General features: G+C 42.6%; 1 protein-coding gene across 4 annotated transcripts in view; it reads right to left on the bottom strand.

The window, feature by feature from the left end:
• IQSEC3 (IQ motif and Sec7 domain ArfGEF 3) overlaps positions 1–12,475 on the bottom strand; it is a 103,160-nt gene that overhangs the window by 55,078 nt on the left and 35,607 nt on the right. For all 4 annotated transcript variants that reach the window (XM_090144943.1, XM_090144956.1, XM_090144953.1 and 1 more), the window contains exon 2: positions 4,949–5,029. In XM_090144943.1, the coding sequence (XP_090001069.1) occupies positions 4,949–5,029 (81 nt within the window). The remainder of the gene's footprint in view (positions 1–4,948; positions 5,030–12,475) is intronic.

The following is a 12,475-nucleotide window of genomic DNA, read 5'->3' as shown; positions in this document are numbered from 1 at the left end:
GAGTTACAATTTAATTGGATCATAATCATGAAGCAAACACTTGCCAGTTGCACTGATCATGTTTCAACCCTGAAGTAAGCAACACTGTCTGTACTGGAAAGTTACATCTCATGAGAAAATGTTTTGCGCAAATGTGAGCAGAGCAGCGTGAGCAGAGCCTGCCCAACTTTTCCATAAATGTTTCAGATCCCAGCTCTTGTTCAGACCCCTGACCTCCTCTCCCTGGGAAGACTATGCCTCCTTTCCTTAAAAGTAGGTCAGGTCTCACCAGTACTTCTATCAGATAGCAAGTACCATACTTCTTCCACAAATACAGGTGGAACATCACTCCTTCCCAAAGATTTTTCTGAGGTCTGATACTGCCCTTCAGACAATTATACTCAGATCCCATCCCATCACCTGGATGAGATCCGAGAATTATTCAAATTTCCACTACAGTTCCCATGTTCATTGCCAAAGCAGGCCTGCCCCAAGCACTTAAAGTTTTATGTAAAACATTTGCCATACTGGAGCAGAGGTGATTTTCTGCTGATTTCCTATTTGGCACCACAGGCAAGTCTGAGGCAGGCACCAAAAAGCCTGTGAAAGGCAACTGAATGAATGTACTCTTCCCTCTAATTGTGACTCCACCATTTCCTCTCATTACGCTAATAGAAACAAATCTTTCTCATCTCAGCGCTATTACCTCACACAAAAGCAAATGGTATGTAATCCTGTTAGAGCTGGGCTGCTGCTGGACACGTTTTAAAGTCATTGTTCTGGGACACCAGTCTCCACTGTGTGAGACTGGGAGAAGTGGGAAATGCAATTACGAGGCTATTCAAATCCTTAGAATGAAACCTTGCCACTAACAGGCAGAAGCCAGCAAGAAAAAGAGAAGTTGCTTTATGAAATTATAGGGTTTAGCTAAATAACAGTCTAATCAGCACCTCAGCAAAGGAGTAGGGTTAGCTCCTACTGTTCTTTCATGGAGTCTCCTCATTCTCCTCAGCCTGATCTCTGGCATCTCTAGTGAAAGGCCCAATCTGAAAGATGGGTTGTGATCACAAAGCCAGTGGTGCACAGATCCAATGCAGAAGTGGTTGTCCATTCCCCATGTTTGCACAATACTTTGAAATAGGGAGGCCTTAAGCAGAGGTAGGTGACAGCAATCTGCCTGCTGCTGCCACCACCTCACATTGTTTCTGGGCTTCCTAGGGCTAAGCACTGGTTTCACATCTGTACCCTAAAACTCCTGGCCTACAGCATCAACTCAGCAGCCAGGTGGGAAATTCACATTGCTAAACTCACAAAACTGCAACACCCAGCTCCATTCCCCACAATGATTAATTCATGTACTGGGGGGAAGAAGGCAAGTGGCAGTCAGTGAAGCAATGCTGAACAGTAGGAGTGAGAATGATTGCAGCTGCTTCATCAAGTTGGCTTCTGCCGAGTGGTTAGATGCTGGTCTGTTCCCAGTCATTCCTACCCACACGAAGCCAAGGCTTTTTCAACTGGATGGGTAGCAAAGAAAGAATCAGAAATCTAATAGGACAAACAACAGGGAAGACAACACAAGAAGAACAGACAATGACTATCATAAAACACAAGCAGACCCAAGTTTTTTTTGCAGGCTGATTATAACAAACAACCTCCCAGCGTTTCCTTCTCCTGACTCATTTTTGAGCTGTGTGGCTGCTCTAACTCATCTCTCCTGAAGTCAAGTGATCTTATTCCCTTGAATTTGACACCCCACTTTGTCTTCACCTTCCCTGCTATGTTACCTTCCTGCTGCTCCTCTTCCCTCTGTCTCCCTAGATGAGATTGGGTTTTCACTGATAGCAGGACTGTTCTTGCACGTCCCAGAAGGAGATGATGTGGGCTGAGGTAAGGTTTTCTGGTAGAGGAGGAGACATCAGCTGATCATTGCTGGAGTCTCCAAGTCCCTTGAAGAGACGAGAGTCACTTCCCTGTTTATGCTCTTTATTAGTCCCTATTCTCTTTAATCGGCTTAGACTGATGAGCCGAGGCAGCGGTAGAGATCAGCCAGGCTGTTTAATTAAGGGATTGCAGCTCAGCCCTGCAGTTTGGGGGTTTGTGTAAATGAGCTGCAAGTCCATTATTTAATCTGTAGCACTGAGAGGAGTTGGGGCATTAATGAAGCAAACTCTAATTAAAACTAGACCGTTGATGGTTATTAGTGGCATCAGTTCTGACAGGATTTATCTCATTTAGGGAAATGCCTGATCAAGGAGGGGAAAAAGAAAGAAGAAACCCACGCTGGTTTATCAAATTCACCACAACACCACTTGTGACCAGTTGTCTTCTCTGTGGGGCTCAGGACAACTGCACAGGGAGATGCTGTGTCTCAGGCTCTCCCACCAGGAGTCCTGAAAGTCTTATTTAGAGATATTCCTGGTTCACCCAGGAACTGATTGCCTATTCAGGATGTCTTACCCACATATTTCAGACTTGATTGACTTTACTTCTGCCTCAGTTCAAAAGAGAGCTTGCTCATGATTTGAGGAAGGTGACAGGCTCTGTAAATGATATGATGAGTTTCTCTCAGCAGTGCATTGAGCCATTCCAGAGTAACAGCTATCAGCTGTAGACAAGAACTCTGTGGTGACCCTGTGGTTTCCCTGTTCTGCCATTTGTCTTGTCCTCTTCATTGCTCTGCATATACAGCTTCAGGAACCAAGCATGCCCATGGAAGACTGAAGGACCTGGCAGAGGCTAGGACATGCGTTCTGTCCAACATAAATTTGAGCAGTGAGCTTAATAGTCCTGCATGTGCTTTGCCTTTCTCCTGGCACAGTATGGGAAGCAGGGATACTCTTCTCACCTGAAGCCATTACACACAGAGACTGCACATAAAAGCTGTTCTGTTTCAAAAAGCAAAAATCTGTGTGACTGTTTCTTGTCTTCAAACAATCACAGTGACTTCAACCATTTTCATCTCTGCACAGAATACTGAGCCACATACAGACAGTCTCAGGGCTTCTGTTGGGGCTTAGGGCATTAGAAATGGAAAGGAAAAGAGAAAGCCTTAAAAAGAAAGTAAGGAAAGCAGGGGTCCTGCTACAAGTGCACATGGGAGCAAGCTATGAAAGACAGTCTAGCTGAGAGAAAAAAAGGACAGATGAAGAGCAGTATGAGAGGCCCCTCAACTAAAACCTCAGATGCAACATACTGTAGAGGTCAATTTTATTCATTTCCTCTTTTGACTTCCCTGATTCAGACTCATCTTTGGATGCAACTTGCCAAGTTGTTAAATTACTAGAATAAATTATTGTTTCTCTTCAATTTTTCTGCCAAACCCTAAGCGGGAAATTTGGTGGTTCCCAGCACAAGGTGGGCAGACAAACTGAGGCTCAAAGATGGACAGGGCCTTTTGAATGATTAGGCCAAAAACCTAATACGTCAACATGACAGAAATTACCCTAGACCTTAAGACACTGAGGTAATGACAGCCTAGTAGAATAAGAAAATGCTAGAAACTAAGGGAGTTGATCAGAAATAAGATGGGGGCTGGGACAGATCAGAGTCAAGGATCAGGGTATGGCCAGCACCTCTTCATCTAGTGTGAGATACAGCTGCAAACATCTCATGGAGCTGTCACACAACCTTTACCAATGTTTGAGAGTCTGCAGCATAGACATCACAGGCTGTTAACCCTTCCATCTTCATACACAGATGGGCACGATGGGTCTCACTCCTTTACTCTGTCTCCAAGTGTAGCTTAACCCTGCTTTTGTATATACACAAAGACGCACAACTGTTCTCTTCACAGCTGTCCAGCACTCACACTTTTCCTTGGAAGGAAATCAGAAATCATAGCCTGCTCCAGTGAGCAGAACAAACAAGAGAAACATGATTTCAAAAATGCTGTAGCCTCGGTACTGCAGTTCAGCTGCCCCATTCTGTTCAGAGCCCTTCCCAATAATTCAAGCTTCTTATACCAATGCCAAAGGCCAGACGTAAAAATCTAGCAGTGTGATGTGGGAAATCTTCAAAGGAACCTGTTTATCGTCTACAGGAGGGTGATGAGTCATGAGAAAATGAAGCAGGCCTGTGAAATCGAGGTGTAAGAGGTTGTGAGCAGAGAACAAGATGGCAAGAATGGAGGGACAAGGTGAGCATGGAAACTATCCAATATGTGAATCCTGAGTGCCTTTGATGCTCCCTGGATCCCTTGGTTTTGGCATCAATGTCCTTCACTGATGAAGAACAGCTGCAACAACTGCTGTGTCCAACCCTGGCTGCACTTAATAGAAGTTGGTAGCAGCTAATAGCTCCAGTCTATTACTGACCTGGCAAGTTCAAACCATTTCAGCTGTGTGTTCTGTGAAATTGTGCCACTCTGCCTCAGGCTATCTCAGTCGTTATGGACAAATAAGATCCCAGTGGAGCATTTCTGAGAGATCAACTCTCACTCCAGGCATACATGGGATAGAGGAAACAGATACCATGTATGCCCCAGTGAGGCAGAACCCTGAGTTTATTTGATGATTTTTACTGTAGGTTAAATGTTACGGGTTTCTACCGCTGTGTGCCCAACCAACATATAATGTAGGGTAACTACTTTGAAGGACAAGAGTGAGGCATGTGGATATCACTGTCAGAGTGATGAAAGAAAGTCAGAAAATATACAAATATGGATGTGGGTTAATCAAAGCAGGTGTTGGAAGAAAGGCTGAAAGTTTGTATTGGAGGTGCAAGGTATATGTGTGAGTTGAGATCAGAGGGAATTCTGAGCAATTACACTGCAGGAGTAATATTTGGGAGTGAAAAGAGAGGGACAGTAGTGCAGGGGATGTGGTGCATAAGGAGGGTGGAAGAGGATCGGAGTGTATAATATGTGAGTTTTGTCTCCCATCAGTGAGATACTGCTGGGAGATGAGGAAGCAGGAGAAGATGAAGAAGAAAGTCTATCTATGTATCTGTTTATCTGGCAGCAGTTTCCCACCTTGGTGAAGAGTCTGGAGATGAAGGCTTCTGCTCTGCATCAGCTGCTGGGCAACAAAACTGGTGCAAAACAGTTTCATTCCTGTAAGAAAAAAAAACAAACAATAGCAGGTTAGTATTCATTTCATTCAGCAGAAAACTTATAGGAGAATGTCTTTCCCCACGGCTGTTCCAAGGGGACAGTAACACCCAATGATATTGAAAAACAAATCTAATTATTGCATGAACATTATGCACTCTGAGATGGTGGGGAGCAGGAGAGAAGTGAGCTGACAATTTTTTCTTCTCCTTTACCTGTCCCGCTGCTGATGTCAAGCTGCAGAGAAGAGGCAAAACCATTCAAACAAAAAGTTTTCTTTCTGTCAGTATCTGTCCCATGATCCCATACATCTTAAGAAAACAGTTTTGCTGGATCTAACGTTTATTTAGTTCTGGACACGAATATTTCCTTAGATGTGTTTTTTCAGATATGTTTCCTATACATTTTAATGCAAAGAAGTTGATTTTTTATCATAAGAATGGCTGAAGTAACTCTGCAAATATTTATCTTGAAGCCTCTCTAAAGCATAGAAATTACCTCAGCAAATCAGAATTGATCATTGCCAATAATAGCAGTGGAAAAGTAGCATAACAAGCATAAGAGCGTGTGCTGTGATCATGAGAAGAACAGAAAGTAGGAAGACATCACAGCAAAGAAAAACAAAAACTTAAGTAACAAGCATGAGGAAAACAGGAAAACAAAAAGCTAAAAGTGTGCTTATTAGATGAGAAAGGCAAAAGAATTCATCCAAAGGAAGGATGCCTAAATTTGAACTTGCTCTTTGGGTCCCTTGCCTGGAAACATTTGAAAGGAGCTTGGTCTTCAGAGGTACTGGGCTCTTATCACAGCACTGGAATCCAGTAAGAGCTGCTCAGTATTTCTGAAAATTAAGATAGTTCCAAGTGGACCCTTAAGGTGTCAGAGGCAGCATAAATCAATAGTCAACTTTCACTACCCTGACTTTCATCAATGAAAGGGAGTCACTAAAAAGAGACACAATGGCAAGGGAAAAAGTGCTAGAAGAATGGTAACCACATAAGAAGAAGAGAAACAAAGCAGGAGACATAAAGCAGGATGAATGCTCAGACAGCACAAATCACTCTGTCTCCAAGTTCGTGGAATAGCACTCGGAGCTCCATTCTCAGTGCTACTACAGAAAACCAGGGCTCAGATGGTGTCATCTTTGAAAAATATTTTTGCAGCTTCTAACCAAGACATAAACAGTAAAACTAAGTCTCCAGACTGTCATGGGGTCCCAGCTTATTCCAAAGGCTTTGGAATTTCATTCCTGAAATGTGAAATTTATCACCTCTGTCTTTCTCAAAATATGATGGAGATAAAGATAGCTAAATTGCAGAAAACAATGATCCTGTTCCCAACCATCCCCATTCTGCCTCTAAGGTAGCTCAATGTAACGAACTGCTTAATTCTTCTGCTTCCTTGGCTTCCAGTGCCCTGTCAAAAAGAATCTTTCCTTAGAAGCAGCAGGATTAGCAGAAGCAACACAGCAAGGTGAAGAGGGAAGCATTAGCTTTACCTCACTGACCTCTTCCATGCCCCAGGTTCCTGCCTGTGACATACAGCCTGCTGGAAAAGAAGGGACATGTTTGTGTGACATACCAAATTCATCTCCCAATCTTCCATTTCTGTAACTACCCAGCTCACATCCCTTCTCTCTTGCCAGTCTGGTTATTGCTGTTTCTCATGATGTTGTTTCTAATTCAAACTTGTCGTATGGCAACTACCTGTCTGTCTAGTGTGTCCATAAATTACCTGTGTTGTCTTTTTTCTGAAGCAAGTGGTGGGGTCATTTTTGAGCCTACATTCAAGCAGACTCATACAAATAGTCAAGCTCCTACATCTTGTCATTCTGCTTCCAGCTAGAAGTATCTAGAAAAAAAAAAGGAATTTTCTGATAAAATTTTGGTGTTGCAGAAAATGCTGCATCATCAGACTGAAATTATCTGGTGACATCTTGAGTTTGACAAAGATTCTTAAAACCACAAAGTTTTGTCTGGATTTCCTGGCAGGCTGCTTGAGGTTCATACCTCCATATCCCAAATCAGTAGCACAGCCATGCAATTCAAGTAGTCCCTTGGACAGGGGCCATCACTTATCCAATATTTCCATCCACTTGGCTCTCTTTTCTACCCCACTCCCAGGGCAGCAATTCTGAGAGCTGGCCAGCCCAAGAAGTGTGGAACACCTGTGCCAAGGCAATCAGATCTACAGAGCAGGCCTGTAGTCATGGACATTGTCATCTGCAGTGTGAAAATGCACAAGGTTCTCAGCTGATCCAAAAGCAGCTGAGGTTCACTCTGAGGAGTATCTTTGGTATGATACACTGTCATTTTCTACTGAATTTCAGCGCTACTTGAAGTAGTAAAAAAAAGAAAAGACCTAGTTTCAGATAAAAATAAGAACACATTCTGCTATACTGGAATCTTCCAAGATATGGATAACCCATATTTCAGCCATTTTCAATCATAACACTTCCCTAAATGAGCTACATTGTCCTCTGCCTTTATTGTAACATCAGATGCATCAGTCAGATTGCTAATTGCATATAAAGAAAGCAAACAAGAGGGAGGAAAAAACACAGAAAAAAAAAAAAAACAGGTATAGACAAGTAGAGAAAACAACAACAACAAAAAGAAATAGAAGCTTTTCTATAGATGAAATGCCCTGTTAGTCAATCATCAGAATAGAAACAAACAAAAATAAAGGGAAACAGGTTAAGGAACAGTGGTGTTAAGTTACAGGACTTCAGACTGTGTCCAGTGGATATTTTAAGAAAAAAAACACCTCATAGATACTCTTCAGAGAATCAGGATGTACTGAGTATTGCAGTTTTACAGTCAGCCATTGGCTCTGGTTCTCATAATCTCTCACGTTTGTTTAACATTAACCTTGGGTATTTTCTACTCCAATCAGAGTTCTCTTGAACCTCTGAGATCCCAAGATCTCAGGAGTAGTTGCACATCTTACGTAGTACTAACAGATGTTGATCAAGCCCACAGACAGAAACTGGCCTCCAGGCCATTTGGAGCCAAGACACCCAAGAAGAAGTCCCCATGGAGATGAGCAGTAGGCACTGCTTGATAAATATATGCAGTGTAAATGGATGTTCCTAAACAGCTGAAAGTTCTCCTCAGTTTGGGCAAGAAAGGATATCTTCTGGCTGTTATTATATCTGAGTTCTCCAAATATCCAGGAGCAGCTGCAACTTTGGGTCTACTCACATTCTTCTTTCTCGGCTTGCATGTCTTTGTCTTTTATCATACTCAGGACATAGGGAGTGCGTTCCATCTTGGACTCTATACCCTGTTCTTTTTCCTCTTTCTTTCCACCTCTTGATTCTGCATGTATCTGATGGTTTGCAAATCTATATAAAACAAGGCCATTAACTTTGAAGCATGGCTTGTGTGGCCCAGACATGAGATGGGAGAGGAAGAGTTAAAGGCTTGCAGAAGAAATGGACCTGCTTCTCCTCCCCATGAAAAGACTATTAGTTGCTATCTGGACAAAGCAGTTCTTATCCGAGTGTGAAAGGCAAGTACCCACAGTAAGTGGGTAATTCTAGAAAAGCAGCTGTTGTTTCAACTCTGCAAAGTCTTCAGGTAAGATGTTATTTTTGGTACTGTGGTTAAAGAGGGCCTTGCAGGATTTTAATGGCTGGCAAGCAATGCACCTGAGTGACCAGGAGAGGTGCAGTCAGGATCCACCTCTTTAAGGGTTGGCTTACTATTGTGTTACAGTGATCTCTTTGGCTGCACCCCAAAGAAAGCTTGCAACAGAAAATCCAGCAAGAAGGAAAGGTGTTCTGGGAGTGTGAACAGGAGGTCTTTGGTGTTAAAGAGGCAAACAGAGAGGAAGAGCAGTGTTGAAGCGCCTATGGATGTAAATGCTACCAGCATCTTGTGAGTTACAAGTAGAGGAGCAGCAGAGTACAAGGTTGCAAGAGGAAGACTGATAAGGAAGACTGCAAGGAGCAAAGTTGCAAGAGGAAGACTGGGAACAGCCTGAGCCTGTCAGAGCCTTGCTCTGTCTAGCTGGGACACATGCTCCAGAGGCAAGGATTTGACAGTCCAGACCTATCTTAATGCAGAGAAAGCTGTGTTTGACCCAGTAGTAACCTGTGTTGTCAATTGAAATGTTACCCTCCTCTCTTCTGAGAGAAAACAACTGACTGAGTTTTATTTAGCTGTCTTTAACATTGCTCCTGACAAGAGGTATCCTCCAGCCAGCTGCCTCCAGCATCAGAGGAGGGTATCAATGAACAAACTGTCCGGACACAGCACTTCCTGCTCTGTGACAAACTTTAGAGAGGCCTATGCCAAACCTTCTGGCTAGCATGAGCTGTCTATTTGGCTCAAGAGTTAGCGTTACCTTTCTGGCTTCTTAGAAAGCTGGACTATTCTGCAAAGAGGCCCTCTGACTCACATTACTTAGCCTTTACAGCTATGAATCCCAGAGCCAAGCCTCTTTTCTCTTAAAAACTGGTGTTGTGGAGGATATAAGAATTAAGCTCCAATAACTGAAAGTCTCTGTAGCTACCTAGATTGTAAACTAAAGGGCCAAAACTGTGCTAACTTTCCCAAAATTGCCATAATGCTGTATCTTGCCATAAAACAAGCACTTGGGGCTTACATTCATTCAGTCTTACTGCCCATCTTAAGCATCAGTGCCCACTGGTTTGGTATTGATGTAGATGTTCTGGGATAGAGATGTTCTGGGATAGAGATGTTCAACTGCTGGGAGCAGTACTAAGGTAAAGAAGTTGTCATCTTCTCCCACTAGCCAGAAAAGAAAACCTCCAACCCAGATAGCACATAGAAATCTGTGTTGCTCTGTGTTACCCAGAAGTCAACTATAAGTAAACAAATATCCAATATGATCTCTGGGTTTTCCTGCATTTGCAATTTTAGACTACAAGATATGCTAGAACAATACAGAGTAAAAACTGCTCTCAATAGGAGTACACAGAGCATGCTTCTCTCCAACGTGCTGCATCATCTCTCTGTTGCACAATTACTGTTGCACTTCTATATTCATGCCTGACCAATCTGACAGCTTTCTATAATGGAGTGATAGCATCAATAGACAAAAAAAGGGTGATTGATGTGACTTACCTAGACTTCAGGGCCTTTAATATGGTCCTACATCACAGTCTTATCTCTAAATTAGTGAGATAGGGATTTGAAGGGTGGACTATTCAGTAGATAAGGAATTGGTTGGATGGCCACAGCCAGAGGGTTATGGTCAACAGTTCTGCGTCCAGGTGGAGTCTGGTGACAAGTAGCGTCCCCCAGAGTTCTGTCTTGGCACCAGTGCTCTTCAACATCTTTTTCACTGACCTGGTTAGTGGGATTGAGCACATCCTCAGCAAGTTTGCACCACTCATTAAGCTGGATGATGCAGAAAAGGATGCCATTCAAAGGGACCTGGACAAGCTGGAAAAGTGGGCACAGAAGAATCTAATGAGATTTTTTTAAAAAAAGCCAAGTGCAAGTTGCAATTGGGTCAGGGCAATCCCAGATTTGTGTACAAACTGGGAGAACTTATTGAGAAACAGCCCTGCAGAGAACAACTCAGGGATCCTGGTGTATGAAAAGCTGAACATAAACCAGCAGTGTGTGCTTGCAGCCCAGAAGGCCAATTGTATCCAGAACTGCATCAAAAGAGGGGTGGCCAGTAGGGTGAGGGAGGTGACTGTACCCCTCTATTCTGCCTTGGAGTGAGTCCACAGGATGACCACAAAGATGATCAGTGGATTGGAACATCTTTCCTTTGAAGAAAGTCTGAGGGAACTGGGCTTGTTCTTCTTGGAAAAGGCTTCAGAGAGACCTCACTGTGGGCTTCCAGTACTGAAAGGGAGCTTATGAACAGGAGGGAGACAGACTTTTTACAAAAGCAGATAGTGATAGGACAAGGGGAGCAGCTTTAAATTAAAAGAAGGGAAATTTATGTTAGATAGTAAAAAGAAATTCTTTACTTGGAGGACAGTGAGGCCCTGGCACAGGCTGCCCAGAGAAGCTGTGGATGCCCCATCCCTGGAGATGTTTAAGGCCAGGTTGGATGGGGCCCTGAGCAGCCTGGTCTAGTGGTTGGCAACCCTGCCCATGTCAGGAGGTTGGAACTGGATGATCTTTAAGGCCCCTTCCAATGCAAGTCTTTCTAGGATTCTGTATTATATAGTATATCTGGCATGACCTCTACTACAAAGACTGAATACCACTGGGTTTTTCAACTGATAGTGCTTGCCTAACTTCTGTAGCCTTGTACTTGGGCCCTATAGGCCTGCATATTCAGTAGAACTGACCTTGGCACAATCATGCACCAGTCCTTAAAAATCTGATAATGTTGAAAGGCATATGGTGCTCCCTCAAGAAATGTTATGTCAGTAAATAAATATTTACCAATTTACATGGTTTCTCTTTAAAACTTCACCTTTTCAATAAAAGCTAGGGGTATCTTGACCCAAAGAAATATTTCTTTTTGTAACTCTAGATATCTCAGATTTCCTGAAATCTATCTGTTTGTCTTTTTTCACATAGCTGCCATGAGAACAGATGGAGTCACAGAAAAGCATAGCCTAGAAGGAGAAGATCAAAGCAGAAAGAATCAAAGGAGATCAGAATTCATCTCATGTGAGGTCTTACTAACTGTTATTCTTTGTAAGACAAGGGCTAGAGAATCATAAACCAGAACTATTTAACAGTGGTAAGTTTATGAAAAGTCAGTTGCACAATGCTACTTCTGTCTTGCCCCGGATGTATAGCTCAATGCTACCCTTACCAACAGAGCTGTGATATAACCTAGCTAAGATTAGCTGTAGGTCTTATTCCTTCTATTACTTCCCTGTAATTTTTGCTGCTCTTTCCTATTGAATATCTGATGTTGGCTATCTCTGAAAAGCAGCTACACAATCCAGTTTCATGAATCTAACTGTCTGATAAATCCTGTGTTAGAGGGCATGGGTTTCAGAAGCCAAAATACTGCAAGTGTGGCAATGCAAGAAAAAAGCTGTAATTGTAATTTTATTTTACATTCCCAGTAATAAAAACAGTCTCAACCTAAGCATACATAGGATGCATCTTGGGAATGGACTCATTCTGTAATTTTCACTGACTTGCCAAAGACTTCTGAAGTCAGTCCAAAAATACCCCAAAGAGAAGACTGAGACTGAAGCAGTCTGAAGTCAAATTTATATGGTAGATTGCTGAAGATGAAACTACAAAAAAAGAAGCATAGAGAAGAATTGTGCAAAAATATTATACTTTGAAAATTGTGTGGGTTGACCCTGCAAGTTCAAAAAAATATCTTTAGGCTAATTAGCTTCTATTTGCCCTTTTCTAAGGTACTCAATATCTATTGTTTTTATGGCTGTAGATTTACTCTGCTCTCCAAGTTGTTACTGCTTCCACATCTTCATCAGAAACCTCAAGTAGCAGTGATTATCTTTAGTTCCCTTAGTTATCTGGAAGG

The sequence above is a fragment of the Phasianus colchicus genome, chromosome 1 (assembly GCF_987193195.1).
Source record: "Phasianus colchicus chromosome 1, bPhaCol1.hap1.1, whole genome shotgun sequence".
Classification (NCBI taxonomy): domain Eukaryota; kingdom Metazoa; phylum Chordata; class Aves; order Galliformes; family Phasianidae; genus Phasianus; species Phasianus colchicus.
This window is presented reverse-complemented; position numbering and strand designations above follow the sequence as displayed.